Source organism: Anomaloglossus baeobatrachus, chromosome 2, assembly GCF_048569485.1.
Source record: "Anomaloglossus baeobatrachus isolate aAnoBae1 chromosome 2, aAnoBae1.hap1, whole genome shotgun sequence".
NCBI lineage: Eukaryota > Metazoa > Chordata > Amphibia > Anura > Aromobatidae > Anomaloglossus > Anomaloglossus baeobatrachus.
In genome coordinates this window covers 336889462-336908578 of record NC_134354.1, presented here as the reverse complement: position 1 = coordinate 336908578, position 19117 = coordinate 336889462, and the positions used below count along the sequence as shown (strand labels likewise).

Here is a 19117-nt window from a genome sequence, read left to right as displayed (position 1 = left end):
TTTTTCCTACTGAATCTTTTATTATCTTTACCTTTGTGTGTACGTGCTGTGTGACAGTTTTAGTTTTCCCCTGTCTATCTTTATCTGTGGGTTTCATCACACTCCTACCTCATCACTCCATGACAGGATGTGGAGTCTGATCAGGGCTGTTCAGGAGCAGGGCCAGGAAGGAGACTCAGGCCTCTCCACCATCAGGAGTATCACTGAGGTAAGGGATAGCATAGGGCCACCTAGCTTGAGGGACAGCCTAGGACCCCCGGTTCCCCGCTATCCCATGGTCATGACAAACAAATAGTTTCTCCAGTGCTTAGGTCATGTTAATACCACATTTTTGGTCTACGGCAGATGTACCTATAGGCTTCCACTAGGATAACTACTGTGTTTCCCAGAAAATAAGACACTGTTTTACTGCTGTAATGGAGTGGGTACATTACAATACCCAGAAAGGTTATCAAAATTAGGTCTATTTACTCTAGAAAAGAGAAGATTTAGGGGAGACCTAATAAATATGTCCAAGTATATCAGAGGGCCATACAGAGATCTCTCCCATGATCTGTTTGTACCAAGGACTATGACAAGAACAAGGGGGCATTCTCTTCGTTTGGAGGAAAGAAAATTTCTGCACCAGCATGGAAGAGGGTTCTTCACGGTAAGAGAAGTAAGGCTCTGGAATTCTCTTTGTGAGGAAGTGGTGATGGCCAACTCACTGAATGACTTTAAGAGAGGAATGGATGCTTTTCTTGATAGCAAAAGTATAGAAGGTTATAAATACCATAATATTACAGGTAGATAGTTGACCCAGCTTAGGAGTCGGGAAATAATTTTTTTCCCTATGAAAAAAACTGGCTTCTACTCTGTGGGTTTTTGCCTTCCACAGGCTCAAGACTGGAGAACAGCGGCACTAAAATAGGCTGAACTAGATGGACATAAGGTCTTCCTTCAGCCTTAGAAACTATGTTACTATGTCTTATATTATTTTTTTGCCCTGAAAAAATGCGCTAGGGCTTATTTTCGAGGTAGGGTTTATTCTCAAGCAACACTGTTGGGGGAAAGTTTAACCACCCTAAAAGCAAACCCCCCTTCCCAAGAAAATCATACCAGGCCCCAGACGTCTGCTTCGCTCCCAGGTCCTCCTGCGATCTCCGGTGGGCGCTCCTAGGAGGTGAGCTTTAGGCGGACCTCCCCTGCTTTTGTCCGACACTCACATACACCAGATCGCACACACTCACTAAATCCACGATACCAATTGCTTTTGGCCATCAGGGGAACCTGAGATGCAGTGCAGTAGAGCATGAGGACCTGCAGTGAACCGCATCCAATACGTTTTACTGCAGGTCCTCCATGCATTCCACCACAGGTCCTCGAGCTCCACTGCACTGCGTCCCAGGTTTTCCTGCTGGCCAGAAGCAATTGTTATCAACGGATGTAGTGACTGTCTGTGGGTGTACAATCTGATGTGTGTGGGTGTGCATTCCACTGCAGGTCCTTCCGTTATGCGTCTGGGGAGTATGATTGCAAGGTACTCTGTTTTTTCTCTCTCTTGGGGTTGTCTGCTTTCTATAAAAAGGTGACCGAGAAAATCTGCTTATACCTGTAAAGCTTTGAGGAGACAAAGCAAACACAGTAAAGTAGTACTACTTTTACAAAATACTATGTATCAAGCATGTATACTTGTGTTGAGACATGACCCCAAATATACATAGAAATACAATGACCAGCCATGAAAATAAGGATAGGGCTACATGACAACTCTAGCTGCGACACAGGTTGCAGGGCCAAAGATTGCTATATGTTGCTATTACATCGCAGCACAATACAAGTCAAGAGTCGCATTACGACATCAAGGGTACAGTGAAAGCAACAAGTAAATCACAAAAAGTCAAGCCTGGACTGATTTTTTGCAACTAGCTTATCGCAGTATCCTTGGTGTCATAAAAATGATCCAACTTGTTGTACTGTGCTGCAATATAACAGCGACACATAGTAACTATATAGCAGCCAAAATCACTGTGTAGCCTTAAACCACTGGCATATAGTGAATGACAGTCATTATATCATGATAATGACACATGTCAAGATTTGGAATACAATAGGTAACAAGTAAACAGATAATTAATCTTGAACTTCATGGGATGAAAGCAGAAATAAAATCAGCAAGTATACAGATCTGAGCAACCGGCAAGGGCTAAATTGTGATTCTTTGATATCCGTGTTCCAATATGCGATGATAAGTAACAACTAACTATAATCCGTGTAAGAACAATTGGTGAACAGGTGACAGTCACAGGTGCACATGGCTCATTGATGCATGTAGGAACTGAACGTTGGACCATGTGGTCAGGCCACTGTAATATAAATTGCTGAAAATGTTAATGTTCGTTATGATAGAAAGTCTTCAGAATAAACAGAAGATCACAGCTTTCTGCATATGGTGTTATCATGAGGGTCACTATAAGTGTGGAGCTAAAATATTTGTAGGACCATGGTCCTGCAGCCACATCCATAGTCCATGGCCACCCCAGAGGCCTTCCAGTCAATGTCCTCTCTGGCTCAGTCAGCCCAACACAACGTCATACATGCATCATGCCACAATGATGACATTGCAGGTTGAAAGAGGTTAGCAGGGCTGGACCACGGTTCTGCAAATCTCGTTGCTTACTATGTGTGTATGAAATTGCTCACCTGGGAAAATGATGGCACAAGGATATGCAATGGGATTAAGGCAATCAATAATCAATTGAAAGCAGTGTGATGCGTTAGGCTTTTCATGGGAAATCCTGGGAATCACACAGATTACCTACCTAAACATTATTGTAGACCAAGTGCACCCTTTTAATGCAACGTTAGTCCCTTACAGTAGTAGCCCATATCTGCAGCATATTGTTCTTTGCCACACAGCAAAACTGTTCAGAATGGCATACAGGAATGTGACGAAAGGTTCAAGGTTTAATCGAGTATCTGTGAGATGTAAAAAAAAATTGGCAATGTCTTGGTGGCACAAAGGGGACTTACACAATATTAGGCATGTGTTTCTAATATTATGGCTTCCACTTTCCTTTTTGCTTTTAATGAACATTTTTCAGGTTTTCTAACAAGAAATTAGTAGTCAATTCAATAATATATATGCCAGAGCTAACAGGGGGGTGCCAATAATAAGTCAAATGACCATGAGTGGGTATTACAAGTATATTCAGAAGAACAGTATTGGCAGGATAACAGAAATATATGTTATACATGGGACCATGAGGGTATCTGCTGCTCCATGTATGAACGGTCTATGCTTACAATTACAGTGTCTTTCCCAAACCGATGAAATCTATACAATAGTGCCACTGACCTGAATACTGCCTTTTTATCTTAAAACAACAGTAGTTTTACTGGACATTTATTACAGCACTACTATTCTACTTTATAATTAGGGTATCGTTATTATGTAGGCTTTCTGGGATGATCAGTATTTCTATACATCCATCTGTCATTTAAAGGAATGATTGTCACTAATTCTCTCTGCCTAGGATCTGCCTCTGATAAGCTGGTTAAAGAATATTAAGCAACACTAAATCCTTACAAGACTGATCTACTTAGTAGTGACAAACTCCTGTGCACTCTGTCACCCTACAAAAGGGGAAAAAAAAAAGACAATCTCCACAAATGAATGAGTCATCCCCTTCAACACAGAATGCACAGTACAAGTGCTTAGGATGGACTCTACAATGTGAATATACAAGTCATTTTCAAATTATCGTGGCCACTTCAGTCAAGCTACTGGAGTTGTATCTTGATATACCATGATATATACCTATGCAATGTGACCTGGAAAAAGGGTATCAGAATTACCTTCTCTAGAAAACCAGTACGCTGTCCTTTACTGAAGGATAACAGCTCACAAACTCAGAATTGTTGCTAGGTTTATTGAAAGGTCAAATATTGACTTAAAGGGTAGCTGCTTCCAATAGTGGTACTAAAAACCCAACTTTATTACTACTGGAAAAGAGATAATTTGTTTCACCTTTGCTGTAATGAATGTGAAAAACTTGTATTTATTTCTAAATATATCTAACTCTAAGGTACAGCAAGAGCAACATCACACTGTTTTTATGGTTACAGAAGTAAGGTCCTAATCCTAAAGTATACAGCTCTTTACTCCGAGTAGATTGCACTTTAGATTTTAAGGAGCAATCCACATTAAAAGTGACCTTTTTGTCAAAGTTCCATAGACCTTTATCAACCATAGAAGAAAGTGCCAGAATATTATAGTTTAATAGTATAGTGATTCCGAAGAAAAACCTGAGCCGTGTCAGGTGTGCGCCGTCTATTTGATTCTATGTAACTAAAAAGAGTAGAAAGAAATGATATGCATACGTAATGGTCATATAACATATTGGCTATAACTTCGGAAACAAAAGACTTGGGGCGAGTCAGATTCTATAGTATACACGGCAAAATGTATGATCAATAAAACTAAAAACAATAAAAAATGTAAAAACTCCCTAAAGATATGAGTAAAGCAACTGTGGGTTTGTGATATAAATACCAAATCCAGGAATAGTCCAGCAAGTAAATCCAAGAACCTGACTTACACAAGGGGCTGCTGTAGATGATGCTGATAAAACACCAGGGACTCAGCTAAGATCTGTGAAAAAGTCTATAGCATGTCAAAGTGTAATATACAAAAATATACAATTAATGATGGTGCCAGCTGTCAACTGATGGGTTACAACCAAATCATAATATAGAGAATATGGCTGTTTTGTTCAAGATATCATAAAGAAGTTTATGCTGGATGCTACAAGTGCTCTAAAGTCAAGTATATAAGATGTCTTTGCCCAACAAGACCAACAAAACATGTTTTTGAGCTTACCCAATGGAGACCTTCAATTCTTATCTACAGGCTCTAAAATTACAAAAATGGCAACGCTGGCTATTTTTGCAACACTTTTTTTGTTTCACATATGAATTTGTGAAACTAGAATCAAAGGAGTTTTCCACTATCGAATTATAATTAACAGGTTTTAACAGATTAGTTAAAAATTGTTAAAATTGCAACTTTTAATATGGCATAAATAGCTCATACAATATAGCGATGATTAAGCCTTTAACACGCAAGGGTAAACTTTCTCAGTATCCATATTAAATCCATGCTGTTCCATCCTGCTCAACAATTTCTTTATCCTAAGCTTTATGAAATCTATGAAAATGCACGACTTTCCATATTCTAATATGAATTGGATATAATTGGATCAAAAATAAGTTATGTGGAAAAAAATGTCTATGGTTTCAGAAAAGAGCAACAAATCTGATAATTTCCTACCTTATGCACTCTTACATGGAACCTTAAAAGTTCATTTTACATTTGGTTTTCCAAGGGAAATGTATAAATCAAGGGTCATAATAAATATCTTTAATTGTATTGATAACTGTTCAAGGAACATTATGACCCTAGAAATCTGGCAGTGCTGAAGGACCTCAAAGAACATTTCCTGCTCCTTAACTAAACTGTTGGTAAGTGTAGAGACTATAACCAGTAATGGCTATTACTCCAAGTTTAGAAGCAGTATTTGAAGTGGTCAGTAACAATGGGCCCACATTCGTTATTGCACCCCAATACCATTGTAAAGATACCATAGCCTTCTAGGAAGGTGACCTCAATGGTCTATAGCTGTAGACCAAATGCAATTTATGACATTTAGTGTAATTCTCTAATAAAAGCATCATTACATGTTGGTTTATTTCTTCTCACCATAAAGGAAGAACTTCTATACCTGTAAGTTACAACTTACCATGTTTACATACCACCCTACTGTGGGAATGAAACTCAGCAGTCAATGGTTTCTAATTTAGGTCTTAGTGCATTTAGACCATGCAAACTACACATCCTTCTACTCTCTTTTCTGCTAGATTCACAGTCAGGGAAGAACCTAAGATATTGGATATGTGGACTATAAAACTGAAGTGGAGCAACTTAAGGCGGTGTTCACATGTACGTTTGAGGCACTGAGCAGAAGTCAATGGGATTCATTGGGTGCCACAGGTATCACATATTTTATTCTGCTCCTATGACAAAGCAGAATACCCAAATTCCAAAAAACCCAAGCAAATGTGAATTTAGCCTAACTGGCACAAGCGTAAAAAAAACCCTGTAATAATTGTATAGTGGTTAAAATAGCGAGAGTCCATGTAAAAAGTATATTAAGGGAATGAAAAGTAGGGGAGAGGAAATGTTGAAGACACAAGAGAATGGTAACTAGTACCGGGAAGTAGTATTGCTTTGGTTCAGTTATTACACGCTGGACATGAAGGATCAGAACTTTACACTGTTTCTAGATATCCTACATGTTTGGTGTGATAAAAAAAGATCAGTGGTATTCTAATACAAGTTGAAATTGTTCCTAAAGATCTACCAATTGAAAACAATCTTTCTATGCAAGCATAGAGTATACGTAGAAAAGAAAGTAAATTCCCATTTGATGTAGACATTGGACTCTTAATTATGCAACTAGAACTGTAATTATATTTCAAATCATTGCATTCTTTTCTCTGAAGGTATATATCATCATCCTATAACTTCCAGAAATTAAATGGTCGGATAATTGAGCATTCACCTGTCCCTAGGGGTATTAAATGAGATTATGCTCTCTATATATGAGATTATGCTTCCTATATATGGTTTACTGCTACTCAGTTACCTGGATCTTGAAATATTCATACATCCTTATCAATCCATACATTAACAGATTACACAGACATATTCACCATAAATAAATAAATATACATGGTATTGCCACTGAGAAAAATATATTTCTCCTTATAATTGAACGTCAGAACAGGAACACAATAGTATAAGTCAATTCTATACTCTCCAATGACACCCTTAACCATTACTTGTTGCCTTTTCCATAGTCTTCACTTTCCAGGACCTCACGCTACCACTTACAATTTGGCATTTCCAATTCACTTACCTCATCCCTATTAATATTAGATCACATTATGAAATGAAAAAAACCCAATAGAGAATTCTCACCTTCCAACCAGCAGAGCTGTTGCTGTCACCCTTATCTTTGAAGTAGGGTACAAATCGCACCATCCAGTCGTAGATTTGAGAAAGGGTCAGACGTCTCTCTGGTGAGCTCTCTATGGCCTTGGTGATGAGATCAGCATAAGACAAGTTACCCCAGGCATTCCTGCGTGAACTTTTGGCTTTCCGCATCTGCCCTGGGTCTAGGCCAGGGGGAGGCAAGGGCAAATCCACGGAGGCTTCGGGAAGGGGTGGCCAGGTGCAAGAACGAGGGCGACCCTGAGGCTCCACATCTGATTCAGCTTCCAATTTCTCCATCACTGGCTCTCAAAAATTCCCTTCTGTCTTCAACAAAAATAGTACTTAAATCCGCATTTGAAAATAGTCATCCAGAAAGAAGTCTTCAGGGTAAAAGGGCGTAAAATTACTAAGCCAAAAATATGTAAGTTTAGGGAGAACTATATGAATATGAGCAAATGAATTATTAAAAAAAATAGATGTAAATCAGTCTAAAATCAAAACCAATGCTCATAAAAAAGAAAAGGATATTGTAAGAAATGTTCCAGACATTGGCAGATATCAGAATTATTAGGAAGGACAGAATAATAATTTGCAGAAAAAATAATATTCGACTATTTAATGATCTAACAATGAATAGTTGCACACCAATTCAATCCACTGTTTGCAACATGGGTTCACATATCAGGAAGAACTCGAAAGTCAGAACCTATATTGTCTGCCAAATGCTTACCCAATTGGAATAATTACAGAAAACTAATTTCAATAGAACAACAGACTGCAGAAGCAGGCAGCAAACAGCTAATAGTAATCCACTGATGAACGGCTGCACACAGATTAAGGTGAACTCGAAAAAGCATATTTTAGATGTCAGCAGGTTACAACATTATGCTCCATTGTGCATTAATGATGGGATTTCTGCTAGAGATATCATATGCAGACGTTCCCTAGTGTGGATATTTAGGGTTAATATGGAGCAGCAATTTTGCCAAAAATGTAAATTCCAGATATGATCTATAATGAGATTTCTGTGCATTAAAAAGAAAGGGAGGTGTGTTTGAAATCTGTCCAAAGAGGTGTCTTTTGCAGCAACAGATGTTCTATAGATGAAGAAAAAAAAATCTGATTAAAATTCAAAGCGATCAATTCTTCCAACCCCAAAATTTGATGGGTGGAGGCTGCGTAGAAGGGGAAGCACAGTCTCCCCTTTTTAATTTACAAGACACCCTTTAATAAGAATATCATTGCTCCTCTCCCCTCCTCTTCTCAATTCCTGATTCCAGGGTGGTTCCAGATGATACCTTTGTGATTTTGGGTATTACTTGCCCCAGTCAGATAGTAATGTACAACCCCCTCCTCAAAATGCTCACTTGTGCCCCCCTACTACAATCCGGAGCCACACGTGGGGACATGCTGCGGTTTCGGAAAAAGGTGCTGAAAGACACATTGTCATTGTAGAGATAGCCAGTGAGAAATTAATGGGGTGCGTTCCCCCAATTATTGAGCTAGGATTCCACAGAAAAGGCAGGGGGATCTGCAGGGGATCCCTCACTGATAGAGAATGAATAGTGGCAGGCTGGGTGTGAGGAGGGGGGCTTCACACCTGCTTGTAAGGAAGACGTTCCTCTCTTCTCTCTCTTTAGGAGTCTCTCTCTTGCTCTCTCGCTCTCCGGGTCTTTCTCCTCCTGGGACAGAGCAGGATTAAACCATGTGTTGGGATCGGCTTGCTCTGCACTCTTCACCTTAAGCATTTAGAGAGAGGGAGCGAGACAGAGAGAAATAAATAAATAAGATGCAGGCTTTGCTCCTCCTATCCTGTCTCCTCCTCCTCTTGCTGCTTTTACATGAGAGACTGGCTGGGATTTGTACAAGGCTGAGAAATGTGTCATCTATAGGTGCAGAGAAAACGACAGATACATCTTACACAAACTTCATATTAATTACAGATACATGGGGCAGGTGCAGAAACAGATGCAAAGATAGCACCGGAGACACAAGCGATCACATCTCACTGTTGTATATGTGGAACACAGTATTCAGTGGGAAAGGGAACATACACAGGTAGTCTGTTACCAACATGATCATTATACACCGTATATATAGACAGAAATCACATACCGTATACAAAAAGCACATGGTACATGACGGGAATCAGGAATATCATATACATGATCATTATACACAATATTATATATACACAGAAATCATATACCGTATACAAAAAACACATGGTACATGACGGGAATCAGGAATATCATATACATGATCATTATACACCGTATATATAGACAGAAATCATATACCGTATACAAAAAACACATGGTACATGACGGGAATCAGGAATATCATATACATGATCATTATACACAGTATTATATATACACAGAAATCATATACCGTATACAAAAACCACATAGTACATGACGGGAATCAGGAATATCATATATATGATCATTATACACAGTATATATACACAGAACTCACATACCGTATACAAAAAACACATGATACATGACGGGAATCAGGAATATCATATACATGATCACTATTATAGACATAATCTATGTAGAAACTACATCTGACTGACACAGGCAGCCAGATATCAACATGATTATTAAAGATATATATATATATATATATATATATATATATATATATATATATATATATATATATATATACATACACAGTCTACATAGAGATCACATCTGTCCACAGTACACAAACAACACACACTACATGATGGAAATGAGGAACATCATACACAAGCAATTAATTATCAATATGATCACTATATATTATATATTTATTCACGTATATAGCCCCATTAATTCCACAGCGCTTTACATAGCATATAATCTCTTTATTTAGAAATTCCATCTGATCCACTGAATAGGTAAAAGAAAGAGAAAACTGATGGACCCAATTAATAGTTAATGGAGTTTATTGAGCGACGTTGATAACGGAGCAGACCAATTTCATCCAAAGCAGATGTGAACACAGCCTTACCACCTATATCAGCTGAATGACAAGTCATAGTGATGTCAAAGCACAGATCAGACATGATACCAGTGTGAACTGAGGGACTACTGTGATCGCTTGTGCACGTTTCTTTTCTCTTGTAACAAAATGACACATACTCATATTGCTGCCTTTATCGCTATATACAGTTGATACCAGAAGTTTCCCTCCACTATCCAACAAGACACATATGCATGTTTTTCTCACTACCGGACATGAAATCAGAATAACCTTTCCCGTTTTAGGTCAATTAGGAACCAAAATTATTTATATTTGCCAAGTGTCAGAATAATGAGAGAGAAAATGTTTTAAGGCATTTGTATTACTTTCTGCAAAGTCAAAAGTTTACATACATGTCTTTAACATTTGATACCAGTGCCCTTTAACTGAATGACTTGGGTTAAGTGTTCTGAATATCCTTCTACAAGCTTTTCACAATAGTTGTTAGGAATTTGGGCCCATCCCACCAAGGACACTATCTGCAAGGAGTTTGTATGTTCTCCCCGTGTTTGCGTGGGTTTCCTCCGGGTTCTCCGGTTTCCTCCCAAACTCCAAACACATACAGATAGGGACTCTAGATTGTGAGCCCGAATAGGGACAGTATTGCCAATGTATGTAAAGCGCTGTGGAATTAATAGCGCTATATAAATTAATAAAATTATTATTATTCACCATAACAGAACTGATGTAACTGAGGCACGTTTGTAGGTCACCTTGCTCGCATATGCCTTTTCAGCTTTGCCCATAAATTTTCAATAGTATTGAGATCAGGGTTTTGTGATGGCCACTCCAAAACATTGACTTTGTTATCCTTAAGCCACTTTGTAACCAATTTGGCAGTATGCTTCGGGTCATTGTCCATTTGGAAGACCTATTTCCACCCAAGCTTTAAGTTCTTGGCTGATGTGTTGAAATGTTGTTTCAGTATTGCCACATAATCTTCTTTTCTAATAATGCCATCTACTTTGTGAAGTACCTCAGTCCCTCCTGCAGCAAAACAACCATACAACATGATGCTGCCACCCACGTGTTTCACAGTTTTGATAGTAATCTTAGGCTTTAAAGCTTCGCTTTTCCTCCAAGCGTAACGATGGTCATTATGGCCAGACAGCTCAACTTTAGTTTCGTCAGACCACAGGAAATGTATCCAGAAATTAAGGTCGTTGTTCCTGTGTGAATTTGCAAGCATTAATCTGGCATTTTTATATTTCTTTTGGAGTAATGGCTTCTTCCTGGCAGAGTGGCCTTTCAGCCCATGTTAATACAGCACTCGTTTTACTGTGGATATTGACACAATCTTACCAGCTTCCACCAGCATCTTCACAAGGTCTTTTGCTCTTGTTCTTGGGTTGCTATGCACATGTCTGACCAAAGCACGTTCATCTCTGGTACACAGAACCTGTCTCCTTCCGATTGGCTGGACATTCCCATCTTGTTTGTATTTGCGTATAATTGTTTGTATAGATGAATGAGGCACCTTCTGGTCCCCGGAAATTCACCCAAGGATGAACCAGACTTGAGTAAGTCCACAATTCTCTTTCTGAGATCTTGGCTGATTTCTTTTAAACTTTCCCATGATGCTACACAAAGAAGAAGCAGTGTATTTCAGGTGTGCATTAAAGTACATCCACAGGTGTGTCTCTAACTAACTCTATCAGAAGCTTCCAAAGACATGCCATCATCATATGAGTTGTCCCATATTGTTTAGAGGCACAGTACTCTAAAGGTGGTGTCACACATAGCGACGACGACGTCGCTGCTAAGTCACCATTTTCTGTGACGTAGCAGCAACGTTCTGTCGCTGTCGCTGTGTGTGACATCCAGCATCAACCTGGTCCCTGTTGTGAGGTCGCCAGTCGTTGCTGAATGTCCTGCTTCATTTTTTGGACGTTGCTCTCCCGCTGTGAAGCACACATCGCTGTGTGTGACAGCGAGACAAACTGAAGCGAGCAGGGAGCCGGCGTCTGGCAGCTTGTGGTAAGCTGTAACCACGGTAAACATCAGGTAACCAAGAAGCCCTTTCCTTGGTTACCCGATATTTACGTAGCTGGAGTACACATCGGGTAATTAACCCGATGTGTACTCTAGCTAGGACTGCAGGGAACAGGGAGTCGGCACTGGCAGCGTGATAGCGGCGGACGCTAGTAACTAAGGTAAATATCGGGTAGCCAAGAGAAGTGCTTTCCTTGGTTACCCGATATTTACCTTAGTTACGCTTCCACGCGTCGCTGCTGGCTGGGGGCTGGTCACTGGTCGCTAGCGAGATCTGCCTGTTTGACAGCTCACCAGCGACCATGTAACGACGCAGCAGCGATCCTGATAAGGTCAGATCGCTGGTCGTGATCGCTGCTGAGTCGCTATGTGTGACATCACCTTTAGGGTATGTAAACTTTTGACTTTGCAGAAAGTAATAAAAACAAACATTCTCTCTCTCTTTATCTCATTATTCTGGCATTTGGCAAATATAAATAATTTTGGTTCCTAGTTGACCAAAAACAGGAAAACAGGAAAGGTTTATTCTGATTTCCTGTCAGATAGTGAGAAAAACCTGCATAAGTGTCTTTTTAGATACTGTATGCAAACTTCTGGTTTCAACCATATAATATATATATATATATATATATATATATATATATATATATATACACACACACACACACACACACACACACACACACACACACACACATACACGAAGCAGAACAAGCGCAAACGTACAGGTATAAGCTCCAGCCTACAGGTTACAACTAGAGATGAGTGGACCAGTGGAAGCTCAGTTCTGCGGCTTCATCCAGACTTTAAAGTTCAGTTTTGGACCCGGACTTGCCCTGAACCTCAGTGAAGTCACTTATTAGCAGTTCGGGTCTCCACCATCATACAGTCAGCCATAAACAGATCCAGGAGCGGGGTTTTTCCATTTTTTATACACACTACATTCGATCATGCTGTTGTTATGCCCAGTGCAAGCCGTTCAAACACTGCACACTGGGCACGGAACGTACTCGAGCACAGTGATGTTCACACGAGTGGTGTTCATACGTAAAGCACTTGAACTATGGGGTTGTTTGTAAAGTCAAACACCCAACCTCAAATTCGCTCATCTCTAGTTACAACCCCTCAACCTACGGTACATAAGACAGCAAAGAAAAGAAAAAAGTATGCAGGCTGAATAGTAATACATTTGGAGCCCATCTCACTCCTCCCTGATGGTATTACATTATGGAAGTATCTGCCCATAGCTCTCAGCATTGTGGACACCAAGCCACTTGCTGAAATGCAGCCCTAAATTTGCTAGAAACCTCCACCATGCTTCACTGTTTCCTCCAGACACTCATTGTACCGCTCTACAGTCCTTCAGAGAACAAACTGCTTTCTATTACACATAAAAAATTCCCATTTGGACTGCTCTGCCCAAAGCACCGGCTGCCATTTTTCTGCTCCAAAGTTCAATATTGCGCTGAACACTGGATGGGTGCAGCTGGGTCCCTCGGTCTTATGCCAGTTTGGAGCAGATTGCATTGCTGGACATCTTCCAATTTGGAAGAGAAGGACTATGTTTTCTTAGCCGGACTGAGTCTATGATCCTTAAATTGGCCATTTCTGGGTGCTCTCCATGCTGAGAATTATAGATAATTATTAGTGATGAGCGAGTACTAAAAAGCTCGGGTGCTCGAGGCTCGGGCCGAGCCTCCCAAGATACTCGTGTACTCGGCCCGAGCAACGAGCCCAATGTTATCCTATGGGAGACCCGAGTATTTTTGTGAAATGACCCCCCGGCAGCATGGAGAAACCCTAAAACTGTCACAAAAGTCTCAGAAGAGTGCTCAAATGACATGGCATCAGCATGGGGAAGACCCCTTGAAGCATTTATCACTCAAAAGTCACAGCTGTGAACAATTTTGTCCGAGTTTTACGCCATTTTTACGGACTCACCAGAAAACCTTGCAAAATGACCCCAAAATGAATTTTCATGGCGGAAATGTTAAGGGCACATACCCAATAGTGAGATAGAGCTGGTGTATGTTACTTTTTGAGATTAATACATGAAAGATTTTACATAAACATTGTGTGGCACTCCGATGTCCAAAACGCACGTTTTGTGCTTTTTACTAGCGATGTCGGTCATTTTTTTTTTCATTCTATCTCCCGTCGGTCGGTCTCGCTCTGTCGGTCTCTCTCTGTCTTGTCTGTCCCCCTCTCACAGTCTGTCGGTCATTCTCCCCCCTCTCTCTTACTCACCGTTCGCCGATCACTGCTGCGGCACTGCACGGCATTCACACTGCTCCTGCGGCTTTTCTTCTTTTGAAAAAGCCGGCCGGTCATTAATCAATCTCGTATTCTCTGCTTTCCTGCTTTTCGGCGCCTATGATTGGTTGCAGTGAGACACGCCCCCACTCTGAGTGACAGGTGTCACACTGCACCCAATCACAGCAGCCGGTGTGTGTGTATACTGTGCAGTGAAATAAATAATTAAATAATTAAAAAAAACGGCGTGCGGTCCCCCCCAATTTTAATACCAGCCAGATAAAGCCATACGGCTGAAGGCTGGTATTCTCAGGATGGGGAGCGCCACGTTATGGGGAGCCCCCCACCCTAACAATATCAGTCAGCAGCCGCCCAGAATTGCCGCATACATTATATGCGACAGTTCTGGGGCTGTACCCGGCTCTTCCCGATTTACCCTGGTGCGTTGGCAAATCGGGGTAATAAGGAGTTATTGGCAGCCCATAGCTGCCAATAAGTCCTAGATTAATCATGTCAGGCGTCTATGAGACACCCTCCATGATTAATCTGTAAATTACAGTTAAAAAACACACACACACGAAAAATCCTTTATTAGAAATAAAAAACAATAACAAAGTCCCTCATTACCAATTTATTAACCCCGACAAACCCTCCATGTCCGGTGTAATCCACGGTCCTCCAGCGTCGCGTCCAGCTCTGCTGCATGCAGGTGACAGGAGCTGCAGAATACACCGCCGCTCCGGTCACCTCCACGCAGCTAATGAGGTGAGTATAGCGATCAGCTGCTGTCACTGAGGTTACCTGGATCCAGCGGTGGCCGCGGGTAACCTCAGTGACAGCAGCTGATCGCGCTACTCACCGCCGCTCCGGTCAGCTCCATGCACCAACTGAGGAGAGTATAGCGATCAGCTGAGCTGTCACTGAGGTTAATCGCGGCCACCGCTGGATCCAGCGGTGGCCGCGAGTTACCTGACTGACAGCAGCTGATCGCGCTTCTCACCTCAGTTGCTGTGTGAAGCTGACCGGAGCGGCGGTAAGTAGCGCGATCAGCTGCTGTCACTGAGGTTACCCGCGGCCACCGCTGCATCCACCGCTGGATCCAGGTAACCTCAGTGACAGCTCAGCTGATCGCTATACTCACCTCATTAGCTGCGTGGAGGTGACCGGAGCGGCGGTGTATTCTGCAGCTCCTGTCACCTGCATGCAGCAGAGCTGGACGCGACGCTGGAGGACCGTGGATTACACCGGACATGGAGGGTTTGTCGGGGTTAATAAATTGGTGATGAGGGACTTTGTTATTGTTTTTTATTTCTAATAAAGGATTTTTCGGGTGTGTGTGTTTATTTACTGTAATTTACAGATTAATCATGGAGGGTGTCTCATAGACGCCTGACATGATTAATCTAGGACTTATTGGCAGCTATGGGCTGCCAATAACTCCTTATTACCCCGATTTGCCAACGCACCAGGGTAAATCGGGAAGAGCCGGGTACAGTCCCAGAACTGTCGCATATAATGTATGCGGCAATTCTGGGCGGCTGCTGACTGTTATTGTTAGGGTGGGGGGCTCCCCATAACGTGGAGCTCCCCATCCTGAGAATACCAGCCTTCAGCCGTATGGCTTTATCTGGCTGGTATTAAAATTGGGGGGACCGCACGCCGGTTTTTTTAATTATTTATTTATTTATTTTACTGCACAGTATAGACACGCCCACCGGCTGCTGTGATTGGGTGCAGTGTGACACCTGTCACTCAGCGTGGGGGCGTGTCTCACTGCAACCAATCATAGGCGCCTGTGGGCGTGGAAAGCAGGGAATATGAGATGGCTGTGTACAGAGCACAGCGCGCCGGCCGGTATAAAGGCTCGGTCACGCTGTGCAGGCCGGCCAATCACTGCAATTCCACAACTAACAGGGCTGTGGCATTGCAGTGGTCTGCCAGCCAATCCCTGCATGAGGGCTGGCTCTCAAAAGAGCGCCAACATGCAGAAATGAAGACCACGAGTAAAGCACGAGTATCACGAAATTACTCGGTACCCGCCGAGTAGCCCGAGTACAGTGATACTCGTGCGAGTACCGAGTAGTAACAAGCATACTCGCTCATCACTAATAATTATCCATCATGTAATTCCATCAGAACAGCGTCTGTCACCAAAGGTATTCTGTAGGACAGAGAACGCAAATATACAGCCAATGTCATCAAGAACTATCTCCAGTGTAAGGAAGGAGTCCTGGAAATGATGACCTGGAACCACCAAGGGCTGATCCAGCATCATCCAGCCTGCCTGTGATGACATGAAGGGACAGAAGGCTGTACACAAGAGAATGGAAGTCTATACCCAAGCTTTCTAAATTTCCCCGCCGCATACATCATACTCGGTAGATGAGTCTCGCCCATCCGACTGCTCGTTACTAGTACCTGAGTGTGGAAGTGCTCACTCATCGCTAGAGTCTATTTATATGCCAGCTAGTTACCCCGCACCGAGAACACGCGCGAGCGCCCTGAGAGCACACGCAAGTGCGCCCTGAGAGCACACGCAAGCGCGCCAGGAGAGCACACGCAAGCGCGCCAGGAGAGCACACGCAAGCGCGCCAGGAGAGCACACGCAAGCGCACCAGGAGAGCACACGCAAGCGCGCCAGGAGAGCACACGCAAGCGCGCCCCGAGAGCACACGCAAGTGCGCCCCGAGAGCACACGCAAGAGCACACACAAGCGCGCTCAGAGAGCACACACAAGCGTACCCATAGAGCGCACACAAGCACGCCCGGAGAGCACGTGCAAGAGCGCACACAAGCACGCCCCGAGAGCACGTGCAAGAGCACACACAAGCGCGCCCCGAGAGCACACACAAGCACGCCCATAGAGCGCACACAAGCACGCCCATAGAGCGCACACAAGCACGCCCATAGAGCGCACACAAGCACGCCCATAGAGCACACACAAGCACGCCCGGAGAGCACGTGCAAGAGCGCACACAAGCACGCCGAGAGCACACACAAGCAGGCCCGGAGAGCACACACAAGCACGCCCATAGAGCGCACACAAGCACGCCCATAGAGCGCACACAAGCACGCCCATAGAGCGCACACAAGCACGCCCATAGAGCGCACACAAGCACGCCCATAGAGCACACACAAGCAGGCCCGGAGAGCACACACAAGCAGGCCCGGAGAGCACACACAAGCAGGCCCATAGAGCGCACACAAGCAGGCCCATAGAGCGCACACAAGCAGGCCCATAGAGCGCACACAAGCACGCCCATAGAGCGCACACAAGCACGCCCAGAGAGCGTGTGCAAGAGCACACACAAGCACGCTCAGAGAGCACACACAAGCGTACCCATAGAGTGCACACAAGCACGCCCATAGAGCGCACACAAGCACGCCCGGAGAGCACGTGCAAGAGCGCACACAAGCACGCCGAGAGCACACACAAGCAGGCCCGGAGAGCACACACAAGCACGCCCATAGAGCGCACACAAGCACGCCCATAGAGCACACACAAGCACGCCCATAGAGCACACACAAGCAGGCCCGGAGAGCGCACACAAGCACGCCCATAGAGCGCACACAAGCACGCCCATAGAGCACACACAAGCACGCCCGGAGAGCACATGCAAGAGCGCACACAAGCACGCCGAGAGCACACACAAGCGCGCCCGGAGAGCACACACAAGCACGCCGAGAGCACACACAAGCGCGCCCGGAGAGCACACACAAGCACGCCGAGAGCACACACAAGCACGCCCAGAGACCAAGCTGCGTTCCTATGCATGTTTCTCATATATTATTACACACCACTAGTAGAACGCCACAGATAATGTGCTGAACACCGGGCGCTCCGTGCGGTACCGAGACCAGCATCTGACACCATACACCGGGGAGCAGCAGCGCTACCCGCACTGAACTGACAAAGGGCGGGACTAGACGTCTACACACTTCATTTCTCGCCACTATTAACGGCCCCGCCCCGTTTGGCCACGTGGGTGTGAAGCCAGAACGTCGCGTCACCGCCCACACATTTAATTGGCTATCTGGTTAATGAGAACTGAGCAATTGGATAACGCACGCTGAGCCACACCTCACTGGTCACTGATGGGCTGTGATGTAGAAGCATTCCACCTGCAGGGATTGGTAGAGAGCTCTGGAGCCGGTAAGAGAATGGGCGTGTCCAGGAAATCCCTCCGTGTGACGTCACCAGACTGTTGTAAGTAGTTGCCACAGGCTACGGCCATGTCTCCGGCCTGCTGTACACTGCTGTGTCTGCGGCCGGTCATGTCTCCGGGGTTCCGTGTGCCGGTGCTCGGCTGTGACACGTGACTGTACATTACTGGCATGCTGCAGACGGATAACACACGTGTCCTGGTTTATGATCAGTGTACATAGTCTACATAGCTAGAAACCTGCGAACAGCGGAGTGCTCTGCTTCATGGTGGGCGCTAGTGGCCTGGACATACATGCTTTTACATTACACAGCATAGACTGGGACAGGGCAAAGCTCTGGAAGCTTCTCTCCAGTGGTTATCCATAGACCTCACCAGGGCCGGCTCCAGGTTCTCATGGGCCCTGGGCTCAGTGGGCCCCATCCACACAGATATGTACATGACACACCCAGGACCTTTGGGGTGCTCGGTCCCGGGCCTTGAATCACGGGGACGTGTCACGGGTGGCCGGTGCCTGGTTCCATGACCCTGGGGGTCGCTTAATAAAGAAGGGGAATAAAACTGAAAATAAAACGTTTTTCGTGACACCACTTGCGGTATGCGGCTATGTGAGGAAAGCCGCCGCTGCAAAGTCTCACTGCTGGGGCTGGTGGTA

General features: G+C 43.8%; 1 protein-coding gene across 1 annotated transcript in view; it reads right to left on the bottom strand.

The window, feature by feature from the left end:
* The window catches only part of LOC142291431 (forkhead box protein O6-like), a 198409-nt gene extending 189631 nt beyond the window's left edge, over positions 1 to 8778 (bottom strand). Inside the window, exon 1 of the mRNA XM_075335949.1 lies at positions 7022 to 8778. Coding sequence (XP_075192064.1) covers positions 7022 to 7333 — 312 coding nt within the window. The 5' untranslated portion in view covers positions 7334 to 8778. The remainder of the gene's footprint in view (positions 1 to 7021) is intronic.
* Positions 8779 to 19117: the final 10339 nt, after the last annotated feature.